Source organism: Fulmarus glacialis, unplaced genomic scaffold (assembly GCF_000690835.1).
Source record: "Fulmarus glacialis isolate BGI_N327 unplaced genomic scaffold, ASM69083v1 scaffold45758, whole genome shotgun sequence".
Classification (NCBI taxonomy): Eukaryota; Metazoa; Chordata; class Aves; order Procellariiformes; family Procellariidae; genus Fulmarus; species Fulmarus glacialis.
This window is the reverse complement of record NW_009227199.1, coordinates 1-27,281: the sequence shown is the minus strand read 5'-3', so window position 1 is coordinate 27,281 and position 27,281 is coordinate 1. Positions and strand designations below refer to the sequence as shown.

The following is a 27,281-nucleotide window of genomic DNA, read 5'->3' as shown; positions in this document are numbered from 1 at the left end:
GGGCGGCCTGGGGAGGGCTCGGTGCGCCCGGGGCGGGCGGGAGGTAGGCAGAAGTCAGTCGAAGGGGTGTGCGAGGGGAGCAGAAGCCTTGGCAGGGGGGGCTTGGCTCTGAATTTTTACTCCGGTAGGGATGGGCAGTGTGAGATATGTAGGCTCTTTTAGGGAAACTAGTTTATTTTTTTGGTGGAAGTATTGGCGTCTGTTCATACAGGGATGTATCGGGGAGGAGGCTCGGGGGAGTGGGACACAAATTCCTCTCAGCGCCCTAAATATAAAGGCTGGTCTTGCTTTAATACCGGCAGAATTGTTTTTTAAATTTTTTAAATTTGGCTGCAGTTTTACTTATCGCTTTTTTTACAGTTTATAGGATCTGATAGTCGTGGGAGACATTGAAGGTTTAGTCTTTGATGGAAAGTGTTAAGATTATCTGTAGCATGTGTAGTTTTGTAAATCTTGATTATCTCAATGCTTGTTTTCTTCTCAGTGTACCTGTGATCATCTTTTTTTCCTTATATACGCAGATTTTGTTTTTATACGGGGGAAAAAAACCAGCTTTGTGGCTTTTGTTAATAATTTTTAAGGAAAAAGAGAAACTTAATTGAGTTTTCTAATGTATAATTTGTTTCCCAGAATATAGTGATACAGAATTAGTTGTGGTGGTGTTTTCCTTTCATAGTCTTGGAAGTACACGGAAGAGTAATGTTATTATTCTTTGCAGCTTAGTTAACATGAAGATGGAGGACTATGAAATATTCTGTAAGAAGCATCTTTCTAGAATCCAGGAAGAGGCAATAAAAAGAGAAACCTCTTTCACTGTTCAGCCCAAAAATATATCTCTCATTCAGTTCCATGGAGTTCCTGTGCTTTCCCCTCTGGTAAGGCTTTTTTTTTTTTCTTCTTTTCTTTTTCTTTTCTTTTCTTTCCTGGTGTGCTTACTGTGCTGTTGGCACTAGCTTTGATGTCCGCATGTAATGATTCTACTGAAAGTACAGCTCTGTTTGAGGTATATCTGGCCTGCTGCTTAGTGTATTCTAAGCATTCCTAACCTTAATTTTACAAAGTGAAGGGATACAATGTACTTTTTTTCACATTGACTACATTTGCTTTCATTTTTTGAAATTTGTTATCTTCACAAGGGGAGTAAAAATATTTGCGGTATTAAATTGCTGAATGTTATTGCTCGGCTTAACTTTATGTAAAATCGTATTGACATTCCAAATATTGAACATGTGAGTTTGTTTAAAAGTGTCAAAAAAAAAAAAAGTGCAAATAGGAAATACTGAGATAGTTAAAAAGCTTTTAAGTAAATTTCTTTTTCACATGTGTTTGCAGCTTCCTTTAATGTATTTCACAGAGCAGAAGACTTTGGTAGTTTGTGCAATAATGCAGCTGACTTCCTTGTTTCAGTGATGGGAAGCATGAATGGAGAGACTCTCTGACAATGATCTCCAAAAATTGTAATACAGATATACATTGGAGACTAAATGATATATTGTAATATTTTTCATTTACAAACAGGGGGATATTTTAAGGTTTCATAGAAGAAATGCATAATTTGACTTGAGACTACTTAATTTTGTAGAACTTTGTGAAACTATTTCTTGTAGATGTAGTTTTGTAAATTAGTTTTGACTTTTATCCAAACTACATATTCTAAAGTAGTAACTCAGAAGATTTTCAGATTCTGATTGTTGAAAGGATCCAGAAGACTGCTTGCATAGATTTCTGTCTTGCTGTGAAATTCACCTCTGGTTCAAGAGGGCAAGTGTGAGCTAGTCCTTCACAGAGCTTAATAGTTTGAGTACGGGTAGGAAGATGGGTCACAGAGGGCTCTACAGGGTGCCCAAACCTCCCGTCTCTATAAAGGACTGGGAAAGACCTGTCCTGCAGTCTGAGTCCTGTGTCATTTGAAGTTGGTACTGTAGCATGTAATGTTCATGCAAATTTTTTTATAAATGACCTTTTACATTCATGTCCATTTGCATGTGTGCCAAGAAGGCATTTTGTGCATCTTCCCTTAAAAAAAAAAGTAGAATTGGTTAAAAAGAAGCTGGCATTTAAAATGTGCACAAAGCCTCAATGTAGGTGATTGTTGTTCTTCTATTGTTTTGTTCTGTTGTTTTTCTTTTAATTTATTTCTGTAATTCTCTATTGAAATTTGCATTTAGTGATATAAAGCATGTTTCTTACACTCTATTTTGCAGCTTAGCCTTGAAAAGAAAAAGGAAATACAGCAATATAAACAGAAAGCACTGGACCTAGAGACGTGGAGACAGAACTCCCGGAAAAGAGCTTTACTGAATCGTGTTCAGGAGATTCTAGAAAATGTTCAGGTAGTGTTAGTCCAAAGACTTCTTACAGCTTTACAGAAAACCTCTGCTTATAGACATTTTGAGAAAGTGTTGGGGTTTAAGTATTCACCAATATAAACATGAAATTAATAGCAGTTAACTCTCCAGAACCAGTGTTTGCTAGTATTTCATGTTATGTGACCTGATAATTGATTATTTAGTGATAATATCTATGTTAATTGAAATGCATGGGACTTGCTTTTCACTGCTTGTTTTGGTATATGCAAAAGACAAACCACACCAGATGACTGACTGTTGCTTTGTAACTGTGTTTGAAAAAACTAGATTGTAAAAAAAAAAAAAAAAAAAAAAAAAAAACAAAACTTGGTTTTTAAAGTGTTTTTAAAAAACAGAAAGTTAAAAAAAAAAAAAAAAAAAAAAAAAAGAACAAAACCCCCGGTGTTGGAGCAACCGGCTTGCTTTATTTGCAAGCTTATAGTTTATAGTTATCAGAAAATAATCTATATTCAACCTTATGATTACAGATTAAAATTACCTTTGCAACAACTTGTAATTCTGTTGTGTGCTTTATAATTTTACTGCAACTATTTTGTTTTCTTTGCTGCTTCAATGATGAATTTAGTAGAGGTTTAAATTGAAGAGAATATTAAATACATCTAATCAAGTGGTATTATTTGTCTTTGAAACAGTTGTAGTACAGTCTTTAAATTAACCTCTTACTTAAACAAGTACAGTTAACATTGGATTTGTTGAGTTACTAAGCTGGCAAACATAACTTACCAGTTTGCATTGTTTACTGGAGTGTACGTGGCAACAATCATCTGACTTAGGATTTGAAGAGCAGACTAGGAACATATGTTCAATACAAAAATAAGTTAGCTTTTTTTTCAAAGATATCCCCTTGATAATTGAGTTGTAGTACATCGAATAACCTATAAGATAATTTTAATGTGAAAATCCTTTTAAACAAATGCTGGCTAGAAGTAGCAAGTAATTCTCAGTGAAATAAAGTTGTTTTTCCAAGTACTTGACAAATGAAAACTCATATTTCATTGTCTTTGGATTAGTAAAGAAATGAAAAAAATTATATTATAGTTCCACTATTTTCATTAGGAATGAATTTTGATTTGTTCTTAGTTGTCTATAGGTTAATCTATATTTCATGCTGAAATTTTTCAATTACGTTTCTCATTTAATATAAACATGTTTTCATATTTTAAGAGGCATCTTGCAAGATAATTTGAGGCCATAAAAATATTCAAATATGTCCAAATTACCTTGTGAAGAAAGGAGCATCTTTTCATTCAGATACTTGGTATCAGTAAAAATTCCGAGTGGACCATTATTCAAATTTGTATTTTAATTCCAATAATCTTTTTCTCATTGCAAAGAGCTCTGTATTGTAAGTAATTTGAAGGAAATTGGTAACAGGCGAACTGAAAATTGTTGTTGGTTTTAAGGTGTTCAGGTGAAGCTTGCAGTAATCTGAGGAGATTTCCTCCAAAACACGTGATTTTTTTTCAATTTTTATTTGCAGATTAGGAAAGGATCTAGCATGAGTGATGTGAACGCACGGGAGGCTGAGAATACTTGCCCTGATTCAGATTCAAAAGCTTCGACTGACTTCACAGCTCTATCAGATGTCAGTTTGGCATGTTCTCCTGAAAGGGATGGTCCCACGGAGCTTGAAAAGACACCGGAACTTGCGCCATTAGAAACTACTGGGCAGGTGACATCAAATGTGACAGAAGTAGTTAAAGCAGCAGAAGAAAATGTTTTTTCAGAGCAAAGTGAGAGTCACTTCTCAAAAGACATACCTTGTCCAAGGGCTGCGTCTCCTGACAACGTGCATAATAAGCTTGCGTCACATGCTTTGCAAAAGCAAGAGGGACTAGCAGTGCCACTGTCGGATGAGGAAGTCCAAGATCCATACGTAATGAGTCTTCAGAACCTGATGAAGAAATCTAGGGAGTACATAGAGAAAGAGCAAACCAAGCGTAGCTCAAAAAGTAATTCAAAGAGGAGTATGAGTGAAAGTCACTCAGATAAAGAAAATGATAGCGTTGAAACAACTGACTCTGCAAAAGAAAGAGCAAAGCTTACAGGCAGAAGTTGCACTGCTCTGACACTTGATAAACCCAGTCTTAATAAATCAAATACCCTTCTCCAAGGTGCTTCTTCTCATACAAATAACACAAGTATGTCAACTTTATCCAGTTTTTCTAAAGTGGACATACCTATGAGAGTTGGAACACCCCCACTGGTGGATTCGGATTCGGATGAAGAATTCAAAAAGACTTCTATGTTTGATCGTGACAGTAGCATTGTCAGGAGCCTCACAGGCTCTTACGCCAAATTGCCAAGCCCAGAGCCAAGCATGAGCCCTAAAATGCACCGAAGGCGCCCAAGACCTTTATCAATGGGACACATCATTATAAATAACCCTGTGAATGCTTACGAGCTAAGTCCTAAAGGCAAGGGTAGAGCGATGGACTTAATCATGCAAGATATTGCTGATAAAAATAATGTGTCTGAATCCGTGCCAAAGTTCATGGTGGACTTCACTATGGTTTGCCCTAGCAGGCTCCCTGGTGTCAACAGGAATTCCTCAGGCCCTTGTGATGGGTTGGGGGTTGGCAAACCAAATCGCCATTCCTTTGGGCACTTGGAAAGCAAAGGAACGTTGTCGGCTACAGTGGAAGGACAGGTAATGATGGACAGCAGAGGGCCATATAAAGTAGAGACCAGTACTAATATTGTAGCTCCAAAATTGAATGAGCCATTTGCCATCAGTCAGTCTACAGTAACACAGAAGCTCCTAGCTGTGAATGAAACCAAACCATCTAGTTTGGTAGAAAATACTAAATGTAATTTTCCAGTAGAACTCAATAAATCTTACGACGTAGAAAACCCATCCCCACTACTAATGCAGAGCAAGAATATGCGACAGCAGATGGACACTCCAAGTGTTTCCCCAGCAAATGAGCAGTTTCTAGAAAATAGTTTTGAAAAGGTAAAACGCAGACTTGATTTGGACACCGACAACTGCCAAAAAGAAAACAATCCCTGTGTTCTAACAGTTGGAATGGAAGAACAAGAGAAGCAGTGGTTGCAAGAACAGAAATATCCTGTGGGATCAGTTTACATTACCAAGAATGCAGTGCCTGATAGTATGGCAAAAGGTAAAAGATTTCCTGTAGTTGAGGGTTTTTCTTAAACTTACTTCTCGGTTTATAAATCTTTTAGGCAAAACCCCAATGAGCATTAGTTATTTGTGGTTCTAAATATGTATATATATCAAAAGGCTAAAATTTTATTGAGTGTAAATTACCCTTTTACTAGTAACATCATTATTTCTCTAATTTTTAATTAATGACAAATTCTGAAATTCACCTCGCTGCTTGAGCCATTTTTAACTGCTACAGAATGACGTAATTGCTGTCTTAGGAGTTGCTTGGAGTCAAAAGTCTTATAACAGCTATTTGTAACAAATACTTGATTAAACTATTTGTGAGGAAGCATCAGCTAAAACACTGTTTATCAGTTTTGTGAATTCTGTATTTATTCTCAAGGGTATCATTTGACACCACAAATATTAATTTCCCATTTTAGTGTAGAAATTTGAATCTAGTTTTACTAAGAAAATAATGTCTTATTCCATTAAGTCTAAGTAAGACTACTAAAAGAACAGATACCATCTGTAAATTAAAAGAAAATACCTTTTAATGGGTTGCCAATCATTATATAGGTATTTTCTTCCAATTCAAGACTGTTTCATCTCTATGTGTCTCTACCAAATCAGCTGAAGTGGCATAAATAATTTTAATTCACTTAAGCAAGTGTAGGTATATTATTCTTAGATTTTTTGCGTCCTTATTTTAATATAGGCTCAGTTGATGTTACTGCTGTTCCACTCACATGTTTATCCCACAAATACGAACATGCAAATATTTTGAAGAACTGTAGTAACTGATGAAGCTCTTTGCAATACATAATGGAAACCTGACATCAAAGATATGTTGTACTTTTTTACTGATGATGTAAATTACTCCTGTTTAAAGCATGTATGTCTGTGGCAAAGATCATATAGAAAATATTTAATGCTTGATTCTTTGTGATGTATCTTCTCAGAAGATATTTTAAAAACTAAAATGTTGGCCTTTGAAGAAATGAGGAAGAGACTTGAAGAACAGCATGCACAACAACTGTCAATTCTGATAGCTGAACAAGAGAGAGAACAGGAGAAATTGCAGAAGGTAAGGTAAAAAGAGGAAGAATTCTAAGCAAAGGTCATGTGTGTTGTATTGCAGTTTGTCAGGAAGCAGTTGGTTTTAAAATGTCTATTGCTTTGCAGAGTTAGAAAAACAGTCTTACAGTTTTCTCTTTTGTAGGAACTGGAAGAGCAGGAGAGAAAGTTGAAAGGAAAGAAGGTTGCTACAACGGAAATAGAAATTTCCAAAGTGAATATTAACAGTACGATGGAGTTGGAGTGGAGGAAAAAAAGTGAAAGTGGCTTGCTGGAAAGTGTGCAGACTCAGCTGGAGACAGTCCATAATGCAAACGCTACCAGCATTGGTAAAACTGAGAGGGTGGAATATAGATTAAATGTTGTGATATATTTAGCTCTGCAGTGTTCAACTGGACCAGCTGCCCCACTGTATTGATAAATGCATTGTTCCTGTCCTAGGGCACTTGTTGGTCAGGATATGTGGACAGCTGCTGCCTTCAGCTATTGACAGCATATGTAAAACAAATTGTGTGTTGCATCTTTGTCCAGCTGGCATTTAGCACAGTTTCAGCCATCCTGTTATGTATTGCATTTGTTTGTAATTGTTATAGGGCATATTTGAGGAAAACAAGCTAAAAGTAAACTGGTTTGATCAAGGGTGAGGAGGTGGATTTGCATCATGTCACAGAACATTCATCCTCATTCCACAGCAGTGGGCCAGGTGTTCTCATTTGTGTAGGATGATGAGAAGGGCTCTGCCAAGGGGTCGTGACTGCAAGGAGGTACAGCTATAGCTGATGGAACACCTCTCACCTGTTCCAGAACATTATGAAATGTTTTGTTTTGTCTTCTGTTTAGCAAATTTTGCTAAGGAAATGAATCAGAAATATTCAGATTGCTTCTTGCCTGTAGTTGACCTTGTAAACAAAGCTGCTACCTCTGAGCTGAGTTCTATTTCTTGAGTGTATTAACATGCATTTATCAGACACAGATGGAAATTGGGTGTTCTAACAGGCAAACAGCAAAGGAACTTATCATTTGAGAGTAAAATTGCTGAACTATATGATTATTCCTTATTCATCTTTAGGATCCATGATAGCAACATTAAACACTTTTAAAACAGTTTTCTTTGAAATGCTTTCTGAATAAGATTTTCTGTAGCAATTTTAACATTAGGTAAGTGATTTTTCATGCTGTAGCATTCGGACACTTTTCCTCCCAATATACAAATATTATAATCTGCAATCTGAATGAGAATAGCTAACAGCACTGGGAGCTTCTTAGTTCTTAAGCCCAAAAAGGCTTCCTGACTGCAACCAGAGTTAAAGTTTATGTATGTGCTTGATTTTTATCTGCATTTGTTGTTTTTTATGGAGTGCTGCATTTGTGTATTTGTGTATGTATCTATGTACATACATGTATATGCACACATAGCCATTATTTTATGGACAAAGTCTGTGTGTTGAACTGTACATTCTGCTTTGCGTGCAGGTTTTGCTCATAGTACGACACCTAACACCTTTGCTTCAACAAGTGAAACTTCATTCTTTCTCTGGGGACCATCAGGTAGTGGAGTTATAAAAACCTCAGTATCTAGGCCGAGTAACAGGATCAAAACTAGGTGGACTCAGGTAAGGAAAAAAAGGGTTTATTTATAGCTTAAAAAGCCCTCTAGTTTTTGTAAGACACGGGTAACTTTATAATAGCTGTGCAGTAATAAATCTCACAGAAAAGTTTAATATCCCTTCCTATACCGACTTCGATTACACAAGAGAACTGTGTAGGATATTTTTCTCGTTGTTCATATGTGCAAAATAGTCATATAACAATATATTGCGTCTGCGAAGTTAATATTATGGTGGGTTCTTCTGGCCTAGCCAAAAAGTTGTTTCTTACTTGAAAACTTATGTCACGTGATTGATGTTATTCGAGAAATAATTCATAATTCTTGCTTTTTTTATCGAATATTTAGAAGACGCTTCCTTTCTTTTAAGGTTTTCAGTCCAGAGATACAAATGAAGTTCAATAAGATCACTGCTGTGGCAAAGGGGTTTCTCACTCGTAGGCTCCTGCAGACAGAAAAACTGAAACATCTTAAGCAAACTGTAAAAGTAAGATCAGCATTTTTATTATGCAGCTTCTCCTCCTGTTTGTTTTTGCTCATATCTTCAATTGACAGGTGAAATCATGCATTTTGTGCTTTCAGAAGAATTTAGGAATGTCTGTCACATGAACATGTTTGAGTGTTGCATTGCTTAGTGTCATAAGGTCCAAGTCAAACAAAGACTGTATGTCCTACACGTACAGTTTGTAATGATTCCTTTGTTGTGAAGGGTTATGCTTGATGCTTAATCTTATTTTCCCATCTTCCCCAGGATACTATGGAGTTCATAAAAAATTTTCAGTCTGAAGCCCCATTAAAAAGAGGAAGTGTTTCAGCACAAGATGCATCCCTTCATGAAAGAGTAATGGCTCAGGTGACACAATTTAAACCTTTTTTTTTTTTTTTCTTCTTTCCTAGCTGTTCTGCTTGTGTAATATAAATATGTAAAACCTTCACAGTGATTTTGTTTGTGAAGTAAAAGGTTTAAACTATGGCTGTGAAGAGAAGATTCCATTTTTGTGCTGACACATTAAGAGATTTTTTTAAATTATCTTTTCAAGTGTTTTGTTTAGATGGAAAGCAAGAAGAGCTTGATGGTCAAAACCATTAGAATGTTAACTTGACTGAATATTTTATTAAAATTTTAATTATTCTTTCTAGCTGCGAGCTGCACTGTATGACATCCATGACATCTTTTTTACGATGGAGGCATCGGAAAGAATGAATATTCTGCGTCATGATCGTGAAGTTCGTAAAGAGAAGATGCTCAGGCAGATGGTGTGTTATAGTCAAGAGAATGTAAACTGTTTTAAAACTTTAAGTACTGATCATTTTGCTTTTAAGAGATTCTTCCTCACCCAGTAAAAAGTTTTTTAAATCTAAATTGTTGTTTAATTATGCTTCTGTAGGTAACTTTCTTCAAACAAAAAAAAAGAGGTCACTGCAGTAGGAGATTAGTATGTTGAAACTTTTAGTGTGTAGATGTATAAAAAATAGAATGAAAAACATGGTGTAAGTAATAACAAAAAGTTCATACTTTAAATAAGAATTAATTATGGCACACAAATATTTTTAATCTGATAATATAAGGAAGATCCTTTAATTTTAAAAAAGAACAAAACCCTTGAATTTAGCCTGAATGTGAACTTAATACCCAAAACACTGTTGGTTTTGTTTTGTTTTGTTTTTCTTTAAGTAGGGGCAGGTCAGTTGGGGTTAAGCTCAATAAGAGCAGTAACTAGTGCTATTGTTGGTTCTTTTGCTTTTTTAGGATAAAGTAAAGAGCCCAAGAGAGAGAGCAACACTTTCAACAGCTACACAGAAATCTCTGGACAGGAAAAAGTACATGAAGTATGTGCAATTCTCCCTTTGTGATGGTGGGGGGTGGGTGCAGGAGGATGGGTAGGAGGCATTGGAAATAGTGAAAAGAAGTTTTTTGAGTAACAGCTTCTTCGCAAACTAATATGTCCCCTAGGAAGAATGAATAAAAAGTCTTCAGGTGTGTGGTGATTTACTAATAGTAGTTTGCTTTTACTTGTAAGAGACTTCTTGTTTGTATGGGAGAAAAATGTTTGTTCCAAGTGTGCATTTATGCTATATTTCAGTGGTGAACAAAATGATCCTTGTGCACTTAGTTTATGGTTGATTTTGTAAATTTTAAGAAGTCCTCCAAGTTATTTTATCAATCTTTCTAAAGTGTCTAGCAATAGAGATACTTGGTAGTGTATCTCTGGCAAAGTTTTTGGGGGGATGGTAGCAGGAATTATCCTGCAACACAGTGGACTGACTTGCTCTTGAGTAAAACGTGATAATCTGTAGTACTGCTCTGGCTGTATTACATATAGATGTAGATCCTGTTGTAGGTTTTCTCTTACTGTTTCTGTTTAGGACCTACATGATTATTTTATAATTTAAATATGTTTCAATACTTTTGTTTCTCTAGGGCTTCAGAAATGGCAATGCCAAGTAAAAAAATAATCATAAAACAAAAAACTCCTGAAAGCCGGTGAGTGAAGATTACTTGTATAAGGATGCTTTTAAAAACTGTCTTATAACGATAGATTCTTTGATCTGCGTTGCTGGTTTGCCATCAGTCAGCTCAATTCCTGCCACTATTATGACAGACAGTAATGAAATGGTCTGAGAAAGGGGTTTATTAGCTCATTAGAAGTTAGAAAAGATTTATTTTCTTCAGAGTTAGTTCTGAAATTTTATCTTCAGAAATTATTTATTTATGGCTTTAAATCTCTGCGCTCAGGTTCAAGGTTTTTCTCTGAGATATACTATTAGTATCTCTTAAGCTTCAGTTTGACACTACTACTATTCTTAATACCCTTTACTTTGCAGTGTAATCATTGATATGCTTATCTTTAGAAAGCTGTCAGAAAAGAAGTGGCTTTCTGTTGTGAGGAAAAGTTCTTGCTTCTGGATTGTGTCATTGTTTGCTTAGGTCACAGAAAATAGTGTTCAACGCTTGCTGTTCAGGAAGATAGCAGCCCTTCTCTTATGAGGCCTGTCTGCACCTTTTTCTAATATAAGAAGTCAGATACCTGGCATCCCTTAAAACCAATTTTTATCCCATGGTTATCCAAAAGCTTTGAAGACACGCTGTCTACTAATACAGTTCAATCTTCAATTACTAGTTTAAGCAATTCAATCCTTTTTTCCTGTTTGTTCTTATCAGTGACTAGGAACCCAAGACAGTGTTGAGGGAGCTTTATCTGTGTGCTTTTTTGTTTTTGTTTTAAATAGCAGAAGTAGTAATCCTATTCTGGAATTTTAATTCCTGCCACTTTTGCCTACATGTTACCTGCATTACAGAACCTGTTAGCCTTTCTGAAATTTGTTTGTGAAACATGATGCATAATTCAGTATTCTTTGAGATTTATTTTTAAAGAAGGGAAAAAGCGCTAATAAAAGTTTGTGTTTTAACAGTGTACTTCAACCAAATCAAGGACAGAATGCCCCAGTTCATAGACTGCTTTGCAGACAAGGGTAAGGGCACAGCATGTTTGTAGCCTAAAGATGAAAGTAAATGCAAAGTAAATGCAAGAGCACAGTGATTTCTGAATAATATTTACACATACCAGTGCAACTCTTGTTAAAAGTAAAAATAATTACCTTTTACAGTATTTTGAGAGAGTGATGAAGCTTTGTTTTACCTTATACTGCAAGAAAATATTTAGTGTTCTCATCCTCTTGTGTATTGCTCCATTTACACTGTGTTCCAACATTTCTATTTGTAACATTCATTCCATGAAGCTTTGCTTCCACTTAATGAAATATGTATATTTTAAATGTAGACTGTAATGCCACAGCATCTGAACTGAATCAGTTTCATGAATAGAGTTGTGCTGGTTTTGGCTGGGGTAGAGTTAATTTTGTTCATAGTAGCTAGTATGGGCTATGTTTTGGATTTGTGCTGAAAACAGTGTTGATAATACAGGAACGTTTTAGTTCTTGCTGAGGAGTGCTTACACAGAGTCAAGGCCTTTGCTGTTCCTCACCCCACCCCACCAGCGAGGAGGCTGGGGGTGCACAAGAAGCTGGGAGGGGACATGGCTGGGACAGCTGACCCCAACTGACCAAAAGGATATCCCATACCATATGACGTCATGCTCAGCCAAAACCAGCACAAGAGTTTTAAAAATCTCTTCATGGGGAGATGTTCTCCTATTTAATGTATCTACTTAAGCCATAATAATGTCAATAGGAATTGTACACATACTCAGGAGGAGGCTCTGTGGGACACTTTAAAAAATGTTTTCATGCCAAACACAGTTTGATAGTGTCTTTACATTTTTAGATACAGCCTTTCAAGTTTGATGCAAGTGACTTATTAACTCTTTTATATTTAATTAGAACCCCTAAGACCTCAATGAAGGGGGTTGAGCAAAATAGAAAGAAGGCCCCAGAGAGCAGAGTGTCTAACAAGGCTGTTTCAGGTGTGTAGAAAATTGGTGCTTGGATCTTACAGTAAATAAGTTACTAGTATCTAGAAAAAGTAAATGGGGGATATATTGTTTTCCTTTTCTTGTGCACCTGCTTTGCTATGTCTTAAATCTAACCTATCTCTTTAAACAAACGTGCTGGTAACTTAACCATCCACTTTCAAATTCTATAAACATAGTATATAGAATGTACTGCACAGCTCATTTGCTTTCACTCACCAGATGCCCAGTCATAAAAAAGTTTGCCAGATATATTCACTGTAACTGTTTGAGAAGCTAATAGTAGTCAAACTAGACTTGGATTAGAATCTTAATGTAATTTGATTCTTACTTCTGTACACATGTGTAACTTGTCTTCAACACAAAGCCTATTCAGTCATCATACAGTCCTAAAATTATATATATTACTATAGTATCTTACAGAATGTTTGAGTGTTAATGACCCAATTTTAAAAGTGGAACATTTCTGTACTTGCATAGAGAGATTACTGATTGGTTACATTTTATTAAAAAGGTTTGATAGTAGTGCCAGACCTCTCAGTTTTCAGCCTGTTCAGCCATGAAGGGAATAAAACACTATGAAACATTTAATACAATTTCCATTTTTTTAATCAGATTTTAAGTTTCTTAAATGACAAACCTTAATTCGTCAAAAGGTAAAGTGAGTTACATGTTTTAAAACTGTTTAAGATCTTAATTACACTTTGTTGTCAGAGTACCACAAGTCAAGTATAAAAATTGGGAATTTTGGGCTTAATAAGGCAAATTATAATGTAGTAGGATTTCACCAGTTTTCCACAGTGATCTGAGTTACCTTTATGTATTAAGTATCAAACCTTTCCTATAAGGGAAATTCTCCATTTTTTACTGCCTGGAGCAATGCTGGCAGGGAGTATCTGCAAGTTTTAGTGCAGTGTGTACACTTAAATGTGATGTTTTCCGAGAGTGTTTGGTCTTTTCATAGTACTTTTGTGAAGCCAAGAGAAGTGGCTGTAGAAGGATGTGTAGTAAGAAACTAGGCATACACATCTGTAGCATTTCAGTTTGAAGAAGGAGGGAAAAAAAAAAGGAAGGCAAAATAAAAAAGTAAATGATGAGATTACAACCAAGGTTTGTTCATTTATTTTTCTGTTGCCAGTTCTCCTGGCAGTTCTGTGGAGCAAAAAGTGGAGCAAGGCAGTTGTTCAGTTGCACTCAGTGACACTACAGAAAAATTAGCAAAGGTAGTAAATAATCTCTCTGAAATACAAAGCAGAAAAGCAAGCAATATAATTTTAGCCACCAGAGGTAGCCATTAAGGCAAGTTTTCATCTGCAAGTTTGCAAAAATGTGTCTGGTATCAACTAGTAAATGAGAGTGCTGAAGAACAGGGACAACAAAACAATCAAGACCTCTACCAGTTAGAGTATTACAGAGTTTGTAGAAGAGTAGTAGTGTAAGGGTGGTGTCAGTGTAAAGTTTAGCACTGATTTGAGATTTGGATGCCATCCCCAATCTCATATAATTCATGCTCAGCTCTTAATGATCTACAATGTTTTTTACACTTGTGTCTGGCATCAGACATCCACTTAAAGCATTCTTTCTCACTCTTCTGTGTTGGCAGTGTGTGCTGCTCTGCTAAGTAAGTCCCTGAGTTTATCTTAGTCATAATTATCTAAGTCATGACAGTTGATACTTGGCAATGAAAAGAATCTTTTGGGATATATCTCTAAATTTCCCTTTGCCTTTCCTTATTGCTATTTGTTGAATATCTGGAACGCTATTTAATGCCTTCTATAGTGGCCTTCTTGGAACTTAAAGCAGATGTGTCTAACCAATTGTATGCTGCCTAGTTTTGGTTGCACAACGTAACCTCATTTAGTGTTTGGACATCACATGTGTTCCCATGGTGCAATACCAGTACTTCCATATGCTCCTTTATAAATAGATTAGACTACTTGTACTAAATGAATAGCATTCTGAAATTATTAGATGGGGAACTCTTGGCATGAAAGAAATAATCCACATAATTTTGCGATAATGAAAAAGCCTTAAGTTGAATACATTTACATAGAATATAGTTTTCTTTATATGTGGATAAAATGTGAATAGTGAAAGGCTTGGCAGTATGTTGAATAGGGGTTTTTTGTTAATCTTTTTTTTTTTTTTTTTTTTTTTTAAGTAATAAAGTACCTTTTCAAGAGAGATCCTTGAAAGTCATCTGTAATGAGGCAACAGGTTTTGTCTGGGAAAGACCACAGACAGAGAAAATATAATCTCAAGTCAATTTGAAAAGAACATGTAAAAAGCCAAAGAAATACATATGCTTCTCTTATTTTAGTAGAAGTTGTGCATGTCAGAAAATAAAGAGTTGTAGCAGTGGTTTGGTCTAGGTAATACAGAGTTTTATTTATACCTGCAACTATGTCAGCCTGCTGTACTCCTAACCCATAATATTTCTGTTTAATTTCTTGTCTTCATTCATCCCTGACTCTCAATTAAATTGTGCTTATTAGAGGGCCAAAAGGGAAGGAGGGTTAGTAGAATATAACTATTATATATAAATGTCACTTATGCATTCAAGTTAGACGTGAGACATACCCTCAGAAGAAAACAATAACATACTCATCCAACTACTTCTTTTTTTTTTTTTTCATTCTTCTGATTGTTGTTTTAAATTCTGTCTGCAAAGTGCTTTGTAGCTTTAATACCACTCCCATTGATTGTTGTATTTTTCTGGCAAGAGGCGTTTCTTTTAGGAATCAACTGGTGATCCTAAATTTAGGTTTTGTTGTTTTGTACTCCTTCAATCCACAGTCCTGTGCTAAAGAGAAAAGTACAAACAAATAAATCTGTAAAGAGTCTTATTTGTTGATTTTTTTTTTTTTTTTTTTTATTTTATTTATTATTTTAAATAGGGCAGAGATGCTCAGTCAATAGCCTCCAAGCTGTGCCAGGCAGGGCATTTAATGTGATCTGATTGTGTTAGAAAGGTGGTTGAGATCAGGCAGCTGCTGCAACTAGACCTATTCATCTCGTTTGTTTCTGCCCAGTCTGAGTAAGTCTTGTGGAAAAGAAATACGGGGCATGAGGCACATAGAGTATTTGGTGGCAGCAGCACTTGGCCAAGTACGGTCTTTCCTGCATGCCTGTCCAGCCTGAGCAGGGAGCAGATTGCCCGTGTAAGATGGTGTGTGCTGCAAAGTGTGTTAGCATTCAGGCCAGCACTTCAGGAAGGTGTCAGACTTGCTATGTGTGAGTAGTCAGTCAATCGTATGTCATAGGAGAGAGGCCTCGTGTAATTGCTCCCCTTGCCACTGGAAAAGGTTGGGTGATAATTGTATTCAGAAGGACTGTAACTCTTTTTAATAAAATTTGGCTTCTTCAATTCCTTAGTCTAGGTTGCTGGGTTTTTTTACACTTCCCTATACTGTCCTATTCTGCATGTGAGATTTTTATATAACTGGAGTGCACTTGAGGAGAGTTACAAGGTAGTGTTAAATCGCTAATAAAGCATCATGCCTGTCAGCCTCGTTGTTCATCCTACAAGATCACAGGTGAGCTGAAGAGTACAGCACTGGAGAGTGCTGGGCCAGTGAGACTGCCTTTTTGTAGAGGGGGAAACAATGTTCAGACGTGAGGGATCCTCCTGTGGTAAGGTCTCTCTGGGCATTTCCAAAGCTGCTTTGCACTGTGCTGAATGTAGCCCTTGGACACCTGTAAGTAACCACTGCAACTCTGACAAAGAGTAACTGAAGATCCTAAAAAGGACTGGCACTTACTTTGTCACATTCATTTAATTGCCTGGTAATTATTTCTCTTCCATGGCTGTCTTCCATTTCCACTTTTCTGCACCATGTGGTATGATTTTCACTGCTTTGTGTAAATGTTTGCTCACGTTGCTGGACACCCTCGATAACTGCCTGAATCTAACGAAAGCTGAGTTGTGCGTCTTTTTAGCAGCCTGCAGTGCTAAACCCTTATTACTGGAAGATACTTGTGCTATGCATAGTATAATGTGGCTTTCTAAATATATATATATATGTATATATTTGTTCCATGTGGAGAGATTTATTTATTTATTTATTCATTATTTTTATACTTGAGCAGCTTTCCTTTTACAAGGGCTCTGCCTGATGACCTTATTCATACTGCGCTTTTAATTCTGGTTGTGTATATCAACATATGAAAACCTACAGCTGTCTCTTCGTTTATTAATGTGGCAGCTGGGGAAAAGGAAAGAGTTATCTTAAATATTTGATGTGTGTAATATTTTTTTAATTGATCGTTTGAAAGTAGTACATGGCATAGTTAAACTTATCAGTTATTTAATCTCGGTCTTGGTGATGTGACAGACTTATCTTTTAAAAACTTGTGAATTGTAGATGTTTTACAGTAGCAGAAAAGAAGATGGAATAGTTACTGAGGAAGGAAATACTACAAAATGTCATTACTTTCAAACCTATAGGTACTTTTTGTAAGGCATTTTGGGTGTAACATTATGAAAACGGTCGTTTTAAAAGTAGCCACTGAATATATAATACCGCTTAAAAAAAAAATTGTCCTAAACATTTTCAGCTATTTTTGTTGGATAATCCTGTTACAAAAAACAGTACTAGTAACTGTAAAATGCTAACGTTTCTACTTAATTTTTAGGAGCATATGCAGGAAGAACCCAAAGAAAGAAGCCAAATGTTGTGACAATTTAAGAAGACAGCACTCGCTGGGATAAAATGGCTATTTTTTAATTATGGCATTCTTGGCACTGATTCAATCATTGCATCTTCTATATGTATATTTAGAAATTATAAACATACTTTGTCATTTCCAGGCGATGACACATTAATACAATCATATTGAGGTAATAAAGGGCCGTGAAGCTCTAATACTTGTGGAAAAATTGCATGTTAAAACTTATTCATACTGCTGTGTACACATAAGATTCATACTCTTGTTTATTTAAAGACCACCATGGGGCAATATTAAGTTAATTTGTAATTCTTGTGTCTCACATATGCTTTTTGCATTACTTAAAATTGCAATTTCTGTGTACAATTGCCACCATAAGTCATGTGTATATATTTTTAGTCTAATACCATAAAGCAGTTAAATAAGAAAAAAAAAACTTAATTCAAACAAAACTGAGCTCTTTACACCAGTGAGTTTGTCAGCAGCCTTTTTGAATGTACTTTCTGTATGAATGAGATTACCTCAATTTAAATACTAATGGCCTAAATGTTTTGCATTTCTGCTGAGTTGGACAGACATGTCTGCTGGGCAGACAGACGTACTTTCGATGACTATGCCAAAATTGCGCATTTATACATGTGGTAGATCAAACCACTGTGCTGGAAGAGTCCTAGGATTTTTTTTTCCCTGCTGTCTACTGCATTTTCTTACTGAAACAGCTTTTGGCCAAGATGAAGAGAAGTGTATGTTCTACAAAAATTTCAGAAGGCAAGATTTTAATTGTTTTACCATTTCAGACTTAAAAATGATTGTCCATAATAATAATTCAGATATTTTATGTTTTGTTGATGACAGTTGCAGTTTTTCTGAGCAGTTTCTCTTCTACCGTGATCTAACAGGCCCTCGTACCGAAATCATGATTTTGGGGGGGAGAAATCTCTACCTAAGCCCAACAAACATACTCTCGTATTTATGAAAATCTAACATTGAAAGATCATGCTCATATCTTGCCTTGGTCTTCCTACTGATGGATATTATCCTTCAACTTGAGAGCAGAATTCTGTAACTTCTGTCTTTTAATGAACTTGAGACATGATGTTAACATTCAAAGTCCAATAGAGAAAAGCTTGGCTGTGTAAGTCTTTGCAGTACTTACTGTTTGCTCTGCAACAGTACTAGTAGAGAACTGACTACTGGAATGTGAAAGGGGTTATATTTTGTTGCTTTCCCAGTATCGATACAATGCAACACCTTAACTTCGGAGGCTTTGTAACATGCTGACATGGATATAAGACAAAAAGACTGACCAAAAATGTAATTGTGTTAAATAGTCAGCATGAAAGAGGAACATTAATGGTGGGATGAGGAGAGTATCTTCATGGGCAGTGATGAGTGAATTGGCTTGCTTGTGGCACTAGTTGTGGCTTTTATCTGCCACCAAGTCTGTCCTCTGCAGCCAGTGACATTGTTCAAAACAAATGTTTTTTACCATGCAGTAAGTTACCCAAATTGCATACTTGGAAAATGGAAGAAATGCTGCCTAAACACTTGGAAGAATGACACTGCTCGGTGGCTCTTTCCTGTGGTGTTTATTTGAAAGCTTGAGGCGGGGGGCTCCCCTGAATTTAGGAGTTTACACCAGTGGGGTACCTGCCTCCTTAATACAAATGCTATGGATCTTTAAAATTTCGGACATAATTCAGAAAATGCCCGAGGCAAGTTTCTTGCTCACCCAGTAGGCATAAAAGCTCTGTTTTGGTTCCCAACTTTCCTTAGGAGTGGAAAACATCTGAAGAGAGGAAAAATCTACAATGACAAGAGTAACCTGTGTCACAGGTGACAAAATGTGCTGTTGGTACATCAGTGCTAAAGATTGATGGTTTTAAAGGATGTTTTATGTGCTGTATTTATTATTAGCATAGGCAGTATGTTGATGTAAAAATAGGTTTAGTGTATCATTAGTAAAAATGAATGCTTGCCTTCTGTTCAGGTTTCACATCTAAACCTCTTTTACTTTAAGCATGCTTCCAGTATGTGTAATAAAACATTGTAGCACGAGGGGTTTTTTAACTTTCATGAGGCCTTTCTCTTGACAAGTGCCAGAATTTGTTTTTGCACTTGGTGTTTTGTATTTATACATATTTAATTTTATCTTTTTATTTTGTGTGGAATTGTAATATCGTTATAAATGTGTTTTTATTTTTGTACTTCATTTCGTTTTCACCAGTCTTGCTTTTTACTTAGAACATACTGCACAATAAACTTTAAATCTTTAAAAAATCTGCATTTCTTTTCTTTTTCTGGGTTGAAAAATCACTTGATGTAAAAGTAGGAAACGGCAAACCCTGTGGTGCGGGCCTTCCACCTCACAACTCACTACAATTCGTACTGGTCAATAAGGGTCGTTCGACCCGTCCGTGAACAGTTCTGGCTGTGGCGTTACCCCCTCGTAGTATTGTTATAAATGAGCACAACGGCCAATTTGTATCAATCTCGACATGTTTATTGATCGTTAATAATTATGGATTAGGGAGCAAAGCAGCGCTGGGCGACAGGGGAGACACCGCTCCACCAACTGCCGCACCCCGTCCTCGTGGTCGTCCCCTTTTATTCGTTTCAACTTCCGTATACGTGTCTCATAGGGGCTCCCCGTCTGTGCAGTCTCATCCTGTTGCTAGGTGGGCGTAATCTGCCCCCTGGTGGTGATGAAGGTCGGCAGTCTTCCTCGTAAGTGTCCTAGAGCTTTCTTAAGGGTATACTTGTTGCTTAACCAATTAGCGTGCATTCCTTTGCGGTTACTTATTTACAAAGCAAGTGAAAATTATACTTCCTGGAACAATTTTTAACGAACAAAAAGGTCGCGTATCTTTCACAATCCCCCCTTTTCATTTTATCCATCTTTTTGTTTGTTAAATCTAGCTAATTCCTTTTTACTTAGTTCTAGATAGTCCTCGGTTCCCGCTTCTGTAAGGGGTTTTCCGCGGGAGCGAGAACTAGGTTGGGGCCTATCGAGCTGCTATGGGGAACAGGTTCCTTTTTTATTAGAAAGTGCCCTCCCCTATCCTTTCCTGCTTCCCACAATCTCATTCCCCAAGTTTTCCCTATTAGCCAATTTCCATTGCCTTGGGTAACATTAATTTGGATCCCCACACAGTTTCCCGGCACTGTGGTGCTGGAATCGCTCGCAATTTTTGGAGGGCTGCATCCCGGGGGTCTCCATCCTACCTTTATGAATCGATCATTTCCTCCCCCTGGTGAGAATCCAAATGCTATAGTCTCACAGCCCCAATATCCACAATAAAATTCCCCTGGATAATTACAATATGTCCTTCCCGGATTGGACGCAGGGCACATATAAAATGCTTTCTTGTTCAAGCAGGGGCTGGTTTGAACAATGTCACATATGTTACAATCAAATGATGGCACCCCTGAGGTTGTGACTTGCTGTATGATCTGTTGGTCTTCCCACCGGATCAGTGACCACTTGAAAGGTTCATGTGATTCTTCTCCTTTCACATAGTAGATTAGCAACATAACTATGCTTAGAACTAGGTAGGACCCATTGTATGATGGAGTTCCAATTTTATTCCAATTCTTGTATCTCCCTTTCTCTTTCTCGTTGTTCCCTCCCTTTGAGTCCTTCAAGTCCATTCTTTCTCTTTCGGAGTTATTTTTTTCCTCGAAAGGAGGGGGTACGGGTTTTAATTCCCCACCTAGTATCCCTCTGCCTTGCCTGTCAACTTGATTGCTGCAAGTTACAGGGTAATCCATCTTCTCGGCAGCAAGGATATTCTTCAGGGGTTAGCCTTTTTCGTACCCACTCGATCCGTTCAGTACCCCAATTTCGATCTTTCAATTGCGGAATATCACACTTAAGTCTCTTTAAGAGTCTCCGACACGAAACTATCTTTATGTTGGTCAAGAATGGTCCTGGGGGCTCATTAGGGTGGTAACAATGAAGTTCGGGGTTTATTCCCTTAGTAAAAATTTTCCACCACGTAGGTGACCCAACTTTCAGTTCCCGGGCGGCTACTTTCCAACTTAAAACTTCCTCTGTAATTTTTCGTTGTTTTTCCCAACAATGCTGGCAAACACTATGGGGGGCCCTCCCTTCTCTACAATGGGTCCACCACCGTTCGCCGCATATTCTACAAATAAAACAAACAAATGGATAACATACACAATCTAACCAACTACATTTCACTCTAATATCTTCATGGTTAGCGGGAGTTTCTCCCGTCCATGATTTCCCTTTATCCTCTAATCTGATAGGTCGATAATAAGGTTGCCGGGCTGAGTCTTCTAAATATTTACAATAGCCTGGAGCCTCTGAACTCCCAATCAGCCACTTTTGTAAAACCCAATTATTCCCCACCCATATATCTCCCTCGTTTCTCAGGTCCATCAGAGTTGTGAACTTCCTCGCTGTAGGGTTAACTTTAGGTCTCCCGGATTCCCTTTTATTTTCCACTTTTCTCGGTCGGTTGGTTTTTGTTTAAATTGATCGGGGTTTATTGGTCCTTTAACTCGACTGGCATGTGTCCATCCTCGCTCTGCAGTCCGAACTGCGGAATCTGTAGTAATCAAAGCCAGATACGGTCCTTCCCACTTGGGAGCAAGGGAGTCTTCTTTCCAACTTCTGATTAGGACCCAGTCACCGGGTTGTACCTGGTGCAACATAAGATCTAAGGGTGGTCGTTGAGCCCACATCCCTTTTTCCCACAACTCTTTTTTGTAACCCATTAATGCTTCAAGGTATTTGTTAATACTGTGATCAGAGATATTGGGGTTGGATTGGACTTTCTCGAGAGAGTATGGCATTCCATACAACATTTCAAATGGAGAAAGACCTACATCAGCTCGGGGTTGGGTCCGAACATTCAACAAAGCTAGGGGCAAACATTTTACCCAGGATAACTTCGTTTCCAATACTAACTTTGTGAGCTGTTTCTTGATTTCTCCGTTCATTCTCTCAACTTTTCCCGAGCTCTGGGGATGCCAAGGAGTATGCTGTTCCCATCTAATGCCCAGGGCTTCCGCTAAGGCCTGGGTAATTTTTGAGGTAAAGTGCGGTCCCTTATCGGAATCTATGACTTCGGGTACTCCGTATCGGGGCACGATTTCCTCTAATAGTTTCTTAGTTACTGTTCGAGCTGTTTCCCTAGCTGTAGGGAATGCTTCCACATAGTGGGTTAAATGGTCTATCATAACTAGAAGGTATCTTATTCTCCCTACTTTGGGGAGCTCGGTAAAGTCGATTTGCAGGTGAGCAAAAGGCATTTTCGCTACTGGTCTTCCTCCTAGAGGCGGTTTTCTTAGGTTCTTTCTGTTCACCCGTAAACAAGTTGGACAACTTCTGGTAAGATTTTTAGCTAGATCATGGAGGCCTATTGTCATGTACCGGGTTGCAAAATGATCTACCAATCCCTGGGCACCCCAATGGGTTTTCTGGTGCATCCTATTAAGAATTTGACGAGCAACTGCTTTGGGCAGAACTTCTCTCCCATCATTCAGTTGCCATTTTCCAGATATTTCTTTCGCTCCTGATTGTGTTAGTTTTTTTCTTTTCATCTTCGGTAAATATCTCTCCCTCTTGGTGGGCCTTATCCTTATTTCTTTCACTTTCCTTTAAAACTAGGGTTTTTATCAATGCTGCTCTTTTTGCTTCATGGTCTGCTGCGTTATTGCCTCTGCTTCTATATTCCAGCCCGCGCTGGTGTCCCTTCAGATGGACTACAGCTATTTTCATAGGACCTCTCAATGCTTTTAAAAGGTCTACTATTAACTTTTGATGTACTAAGTCCTTCCCTTGTGAATTTATTAAACCTCTTTCTTCCCACAGTTTCCCAAAGGTATGTACTACGCCATATCCATATTTAGAATCTGTATATATAGTGCCTTCCTTCCCCTCTAATAACTTTAAGGCTCTTAAGATGGCGTACAATTCACAAGCTTGGGCGGACCAGGTTTTATCCAAGGCTCCGGACTCTATTATTTTTAAATCCGGTCCTCCTACTATAGCGTATCCCGACTTTCTTTGACCTTCTACAACTCGGGAGGAACCATCAACAAATAATTTTTCTCCAGTTTCTAATTCTTCTTCTTCTAAATCAGGTCTAATCTTGGTCTGTTCTTCTATAGTAATTACACAGTCATGGGTTAGTGGGTCGGTGTCCGGTTCTCCAAAGAGAAAGGAGGCTGGATTTTGTAGGGATGTAGTTTCTAAAGTAAAGTTAGGAGTTTCTAATAAAATTCCTTCATATTTCAATAGTCTCGCATCTGATATCCATTTGTCTGCCTTTTGCTGCATCACTCCCCGGATATTGTGCGGGGTTAATACTTTTAATAAAGCATTGAATGTGATCTTTCGGGTCTCTTCTACTAACATTGCACACCCTGCGATGATTTGTAGACAACTCGGCCATCCCTTACTTACAGGGTCTAGAATTTTTGATAAATATGCTATGGGTTTCCTCTTTCCTGCCCATTCTTGGGTGAGTACTCCATAAGTGACTCCGTCCGTCACATTAACAAACAAAAGAAAAGGTCTATTCAGGTCAGGGAGGCTTAAAACTGGGGCATGAATTAGTGTTTCTTTTAACTCTTGGAATTGAGATTTTTCCCTTTCTGTCCATTTGAGGTGTCCATCCTGGGTCAATTTATGGTATAAGAATTTTGCCTTCCCACTGTAGTTTTCAATCCATTGTCTACAGTATCCAGTAAGGCCCAACACTTGCCGAATCTGTCTTTTATTTTGGGGAAGGGGAAGATCCAGAATTGCTTGTACTCTTTCTGGGTCTATTCTCTTTTCACCTTTCTTTAGAAAGTGTCCTAAATACTTTACTTCTTCTTCCACAAACTGTAATTTTGCTTTTGATACTTTTAGTCCTTTTAGTCCTAAAAAGTTTAAAAGCTTAATGCTTTCCTCCCGGACCTTATCTTCCTGACATCCTGCAAGTAGTAAATCATCTACGTATTGGATCAGTTTTACCCCGGAGTCCGTTTTGTAGTCCTGTAAAATTTGCTCTAAGGCTTGTCCAAAGAGGTTAGGGGATTCTGTAAACCCTTGGGGGAGCACTGTCCATCTCAATTGTTGTCGTCTTCCGGTATCAGGGTCTTCCCACTCAAATGCAAAATAATCCCTACTAGACTCATCTAGAGGGCATGCCCAAAATGCATCTTTTAGATCTATAACACTATACCATTCATTTTCAGGTCCTAATTTACTTAAGAGCGTGTAAGGATTTGCCACCACAGGAAAGCGAGCGATTGTTCGCTTATTAATTTCTCTTAAGTCGTGGACTAGTCTATAGGACCCGTCAGCTTTCTTTACTGGTAATATAGGTGTATTAAAGGGTGACATACAGGGCTCTAATAGTCCTTTTGTTAGCAACCTTTCCACTTCAGGTTTAAGTCCTCTTCTCCCCTCCATTGAGATGGGATATTGTTTTATCCTTATTGGGACTTCTGGGTGTTTTATTTTTACCACAAATGGAGTCATTTCTAATCGGCCCACAGTCCCCGAGCTGTACCATACTTCAGGATTAATTTTCTCTTCGTCCTCCAACCGAAGAGGACAGAGTCTAATTTGTATTTCTTTCTCTATTACCTCAATTCGAATTCCTAATTCTACTATTAAATCTCTCCCTAATAAATTATAATCAGCTTCCGGTACTAATAGAAACTCTCCTATTCCCATTTTTGTCTCAGATTTCACTGTTACCTCTTTGATAATTCGTACTTCAAAGGGCTCTCCCTTTGCCCCCACCACCACGGCTGTCTGCTTTGATAATTTACAGCCTTCAGGTAAAGCTTGAACCGTAGACCTCTCTGCCCCTGTGTCTACCAAGAATTCCATTTCTTGGCTCTGGGGACCCACCTTAAGTTTTATCAAGGGCTCTTTGTGATGTCTTTGGGTCCCCATGAGATAAAGCCCCTGACTCCCCTAATCGTCCTTAAATTCTTTTTTTTTCGGCATTCTCTTTTAATATGTCCTCTTTTTCCACAATAGTAACAGGTTCTTTCCCCTATTTTCTCTTTGTTGTCTCTGTCAGGCCTTCGCCCAACTAATCGTTCGGGGGGAAAACGTTTTTGTCTCTCATCCGCGTTTCTGCTTTCTCGTACCGCAGCTACCATCATTCTAACTTGTCGTTTTTCGCTTTCTACTTCCCTTCGAACATATACTTTTTGAGCTTCTCGTAACAGTTCTGCTAAGTCTCTATCCTGCCAATCTTCCATTTTTTGAATCTTTTTCCTTATGTCCTCCCAGGATTTGGATACAAAGTGTACTTTGAGGACCGCCTGGCCCATGGCGTCATTCGGATTGAGTCCGGAATACAGCTGAAAATTTTTCCGTAATCTTTCTAACCAGTCCGTGGGGGTTTCATCTTTCTTCTGTCTGTCATTAAAGGCTTTATTGATATTTTGACCTCTAGGGACCGACTCCCGGATGCCTTCAATTAATATGGTCCGAAAGTCCCTCATATTGGCGCGGTCAGCCGGATTCTGATTATTCCAATTAGGGTTTTGCAAGGGCCACTTGGTATCTGCGGGGTTTTGGGCATTTCCTGGTTGGGTATCCCAGGTCCGCATCCCTGCGATCCTAATCATGTTTTTTTCTTCTGTTGTAAAGAGGATATTTAGTATAGACTGTAACTCTTCCCAGGTATACAAATTAGGACCTAGGAATTGATCCACTCTCTCTGCTACCCCCAAGGGGTCTTCTAATAACCGTCCCATTTCTTTCTTAAACTCTCTTACATCTCCTGAGCTAAGGGGAACTGAGATATATCCAATGCCTGGCTGGGGCCCGCCCATGGGCATTTCCCTTAAAGGGTACAATCTCCCACTCGTCTTACTGCGTGTGACCGGGCCCCCAGCACCTTGGGGCCTTGCTGTCTGATCTTGGTCTGAATCAGAGTCAGACTCATTGCTCAGTGGAAGGGGGGGGCGTTCGGGGGAACATACGGGGGTGGTGCAATAATAAGATCGTCTGGTCGTTCTTTTTTCTTACTTCCTGGTTTCTCGGAAAGTTTGAAAATTAACGCTCCCGGGCGTCCTGCCCAAACTTGGGCATAATCACCTTCCTCGGAGTTTGGGGGCTGTTTGCTATTTACCCATAGATTTAAGAGTTGTTTTACCCAGTCCTCTGAGGACCCAAATATGGGCCAGAAGACATTTTTGGAGATTTCTTTGCCTCCCCATACTTCCATACAATAATGTATCATCTTAGCCTTATCTTTCCCTGATGTTCCGGGGAAATGTTCCCAGTTACTCAACATAAACCCTAATGGACTATCTTTAGGGATTAAGGGAAGTTTCACCCCCATCCGGGAGGGAGTTTTACTTTTCCCTTGCCCCATGTTCTTCCGGAGTGCTGCCAATCACCATACACAAACGCTTCCCCTGTTTCGTGGCCCAGGCCCTCGCGGGCTTAGGGAACCGCACTACTAAGGGTCCACACTTGGGGAATCCGGCTGCCGGTCCCCCTCTCACACACACTTGCACCACACTCCGGGATCCCTTCCCCCGCCCAGACGGTTTCCTTGTTACTTACGCGTCCCGCGTCTTCGTCCGGACTTTGTGCACAAACTTTGAAGGGGGAACCCTGGGCCCGTCCCTTGTTCTTTGCTCCAAATCCACCAATTTAGGTTCGTCGGTCGGGGCGAAGGGGCAGGCTCTCAACTGGGTGCACTCAAAGTAATGCACATTAGGCGCCTTATCCAGAGAGAGATCTCCTAAGCCCACGATCCGAGTCACGGCACCAGAATTGTTATAAATGAGCACAACGGCCAATTTGTATCAATCTCGACATGTTTATTGATCGTTAATAATTATGGATTAGGGAGCAAAGCAGCGCTGGGCGACAGGGGAGACACCGCTCCACCAACTGCCGCAAATTAGGGATTAGGGAGCAAAGCAGCGCTGGGCGACAGGGGAGACACCGCTCCACCAACTGCCGCACCTCGTCCTCGTGGTCGTCCCCTTTTATTCAACTTCCGTATACGTGTCTCATAGGG

General features: G+C 38.4%; 1 protein-coding gene across 1 annotated transcript; it reads left to right on the top strand.

The window, feature by feature from the left end:
• The first annotated feature begins 728 nt into the window (after nt 1-728).
• CCP110 (centriolar coiled coil protein 110kDa) lies at nt 729-17,282 on the top strand. Its single transcript, XM_009583065.1, has 14 exons — nt 729-875; nt 2,205-2,333; nt 3,850-5,494; nt 6,444-6,568; nt 6,704-6,887; nt 8,032-8,171; nt 8,535-8,651; nt 8,916-9,017; nt 9,305-9,421; nt 9,915-9,994; nt 10,587-10,649; nt 11,579-11,638; nt 12,506-12,588; nt 17,230-17,282. Exons 1-14 carry the CDS (start codon nt 729-731, stop codon nt 17,280-17,282), a joined length of 3,045 nt encoding a protein of 1,014 aa, XP_009581360.1.
• Nucleotides 17,283-27,281: the final 9,999 nt, after the last annotated feature.

Bases quoted from the DNA above. Each gene is read 5' to 3' on its own strand.
- CCP110 (XM_009583065.1), top strand. From the start codon at position 729: ATGAAGATGGAGGACTATGAAATATTCTGTAAGAAGCATCTTTCTAGA. The intron at 8,652-8,915 runs GTAAGATCAGCA...CATCTTCCCCAG, and splicing joins ATCTTAAGCAAACTGTAAAA to GATACTATGGAGTTCATAAA. The intron at 9,995-10,586 runs GTATGTGCAATT...TTGTTTCTCTAG, and splicing joins GACAGGAAAAAGTACATGAA to GGCTTCAGAAATGGCAATGC.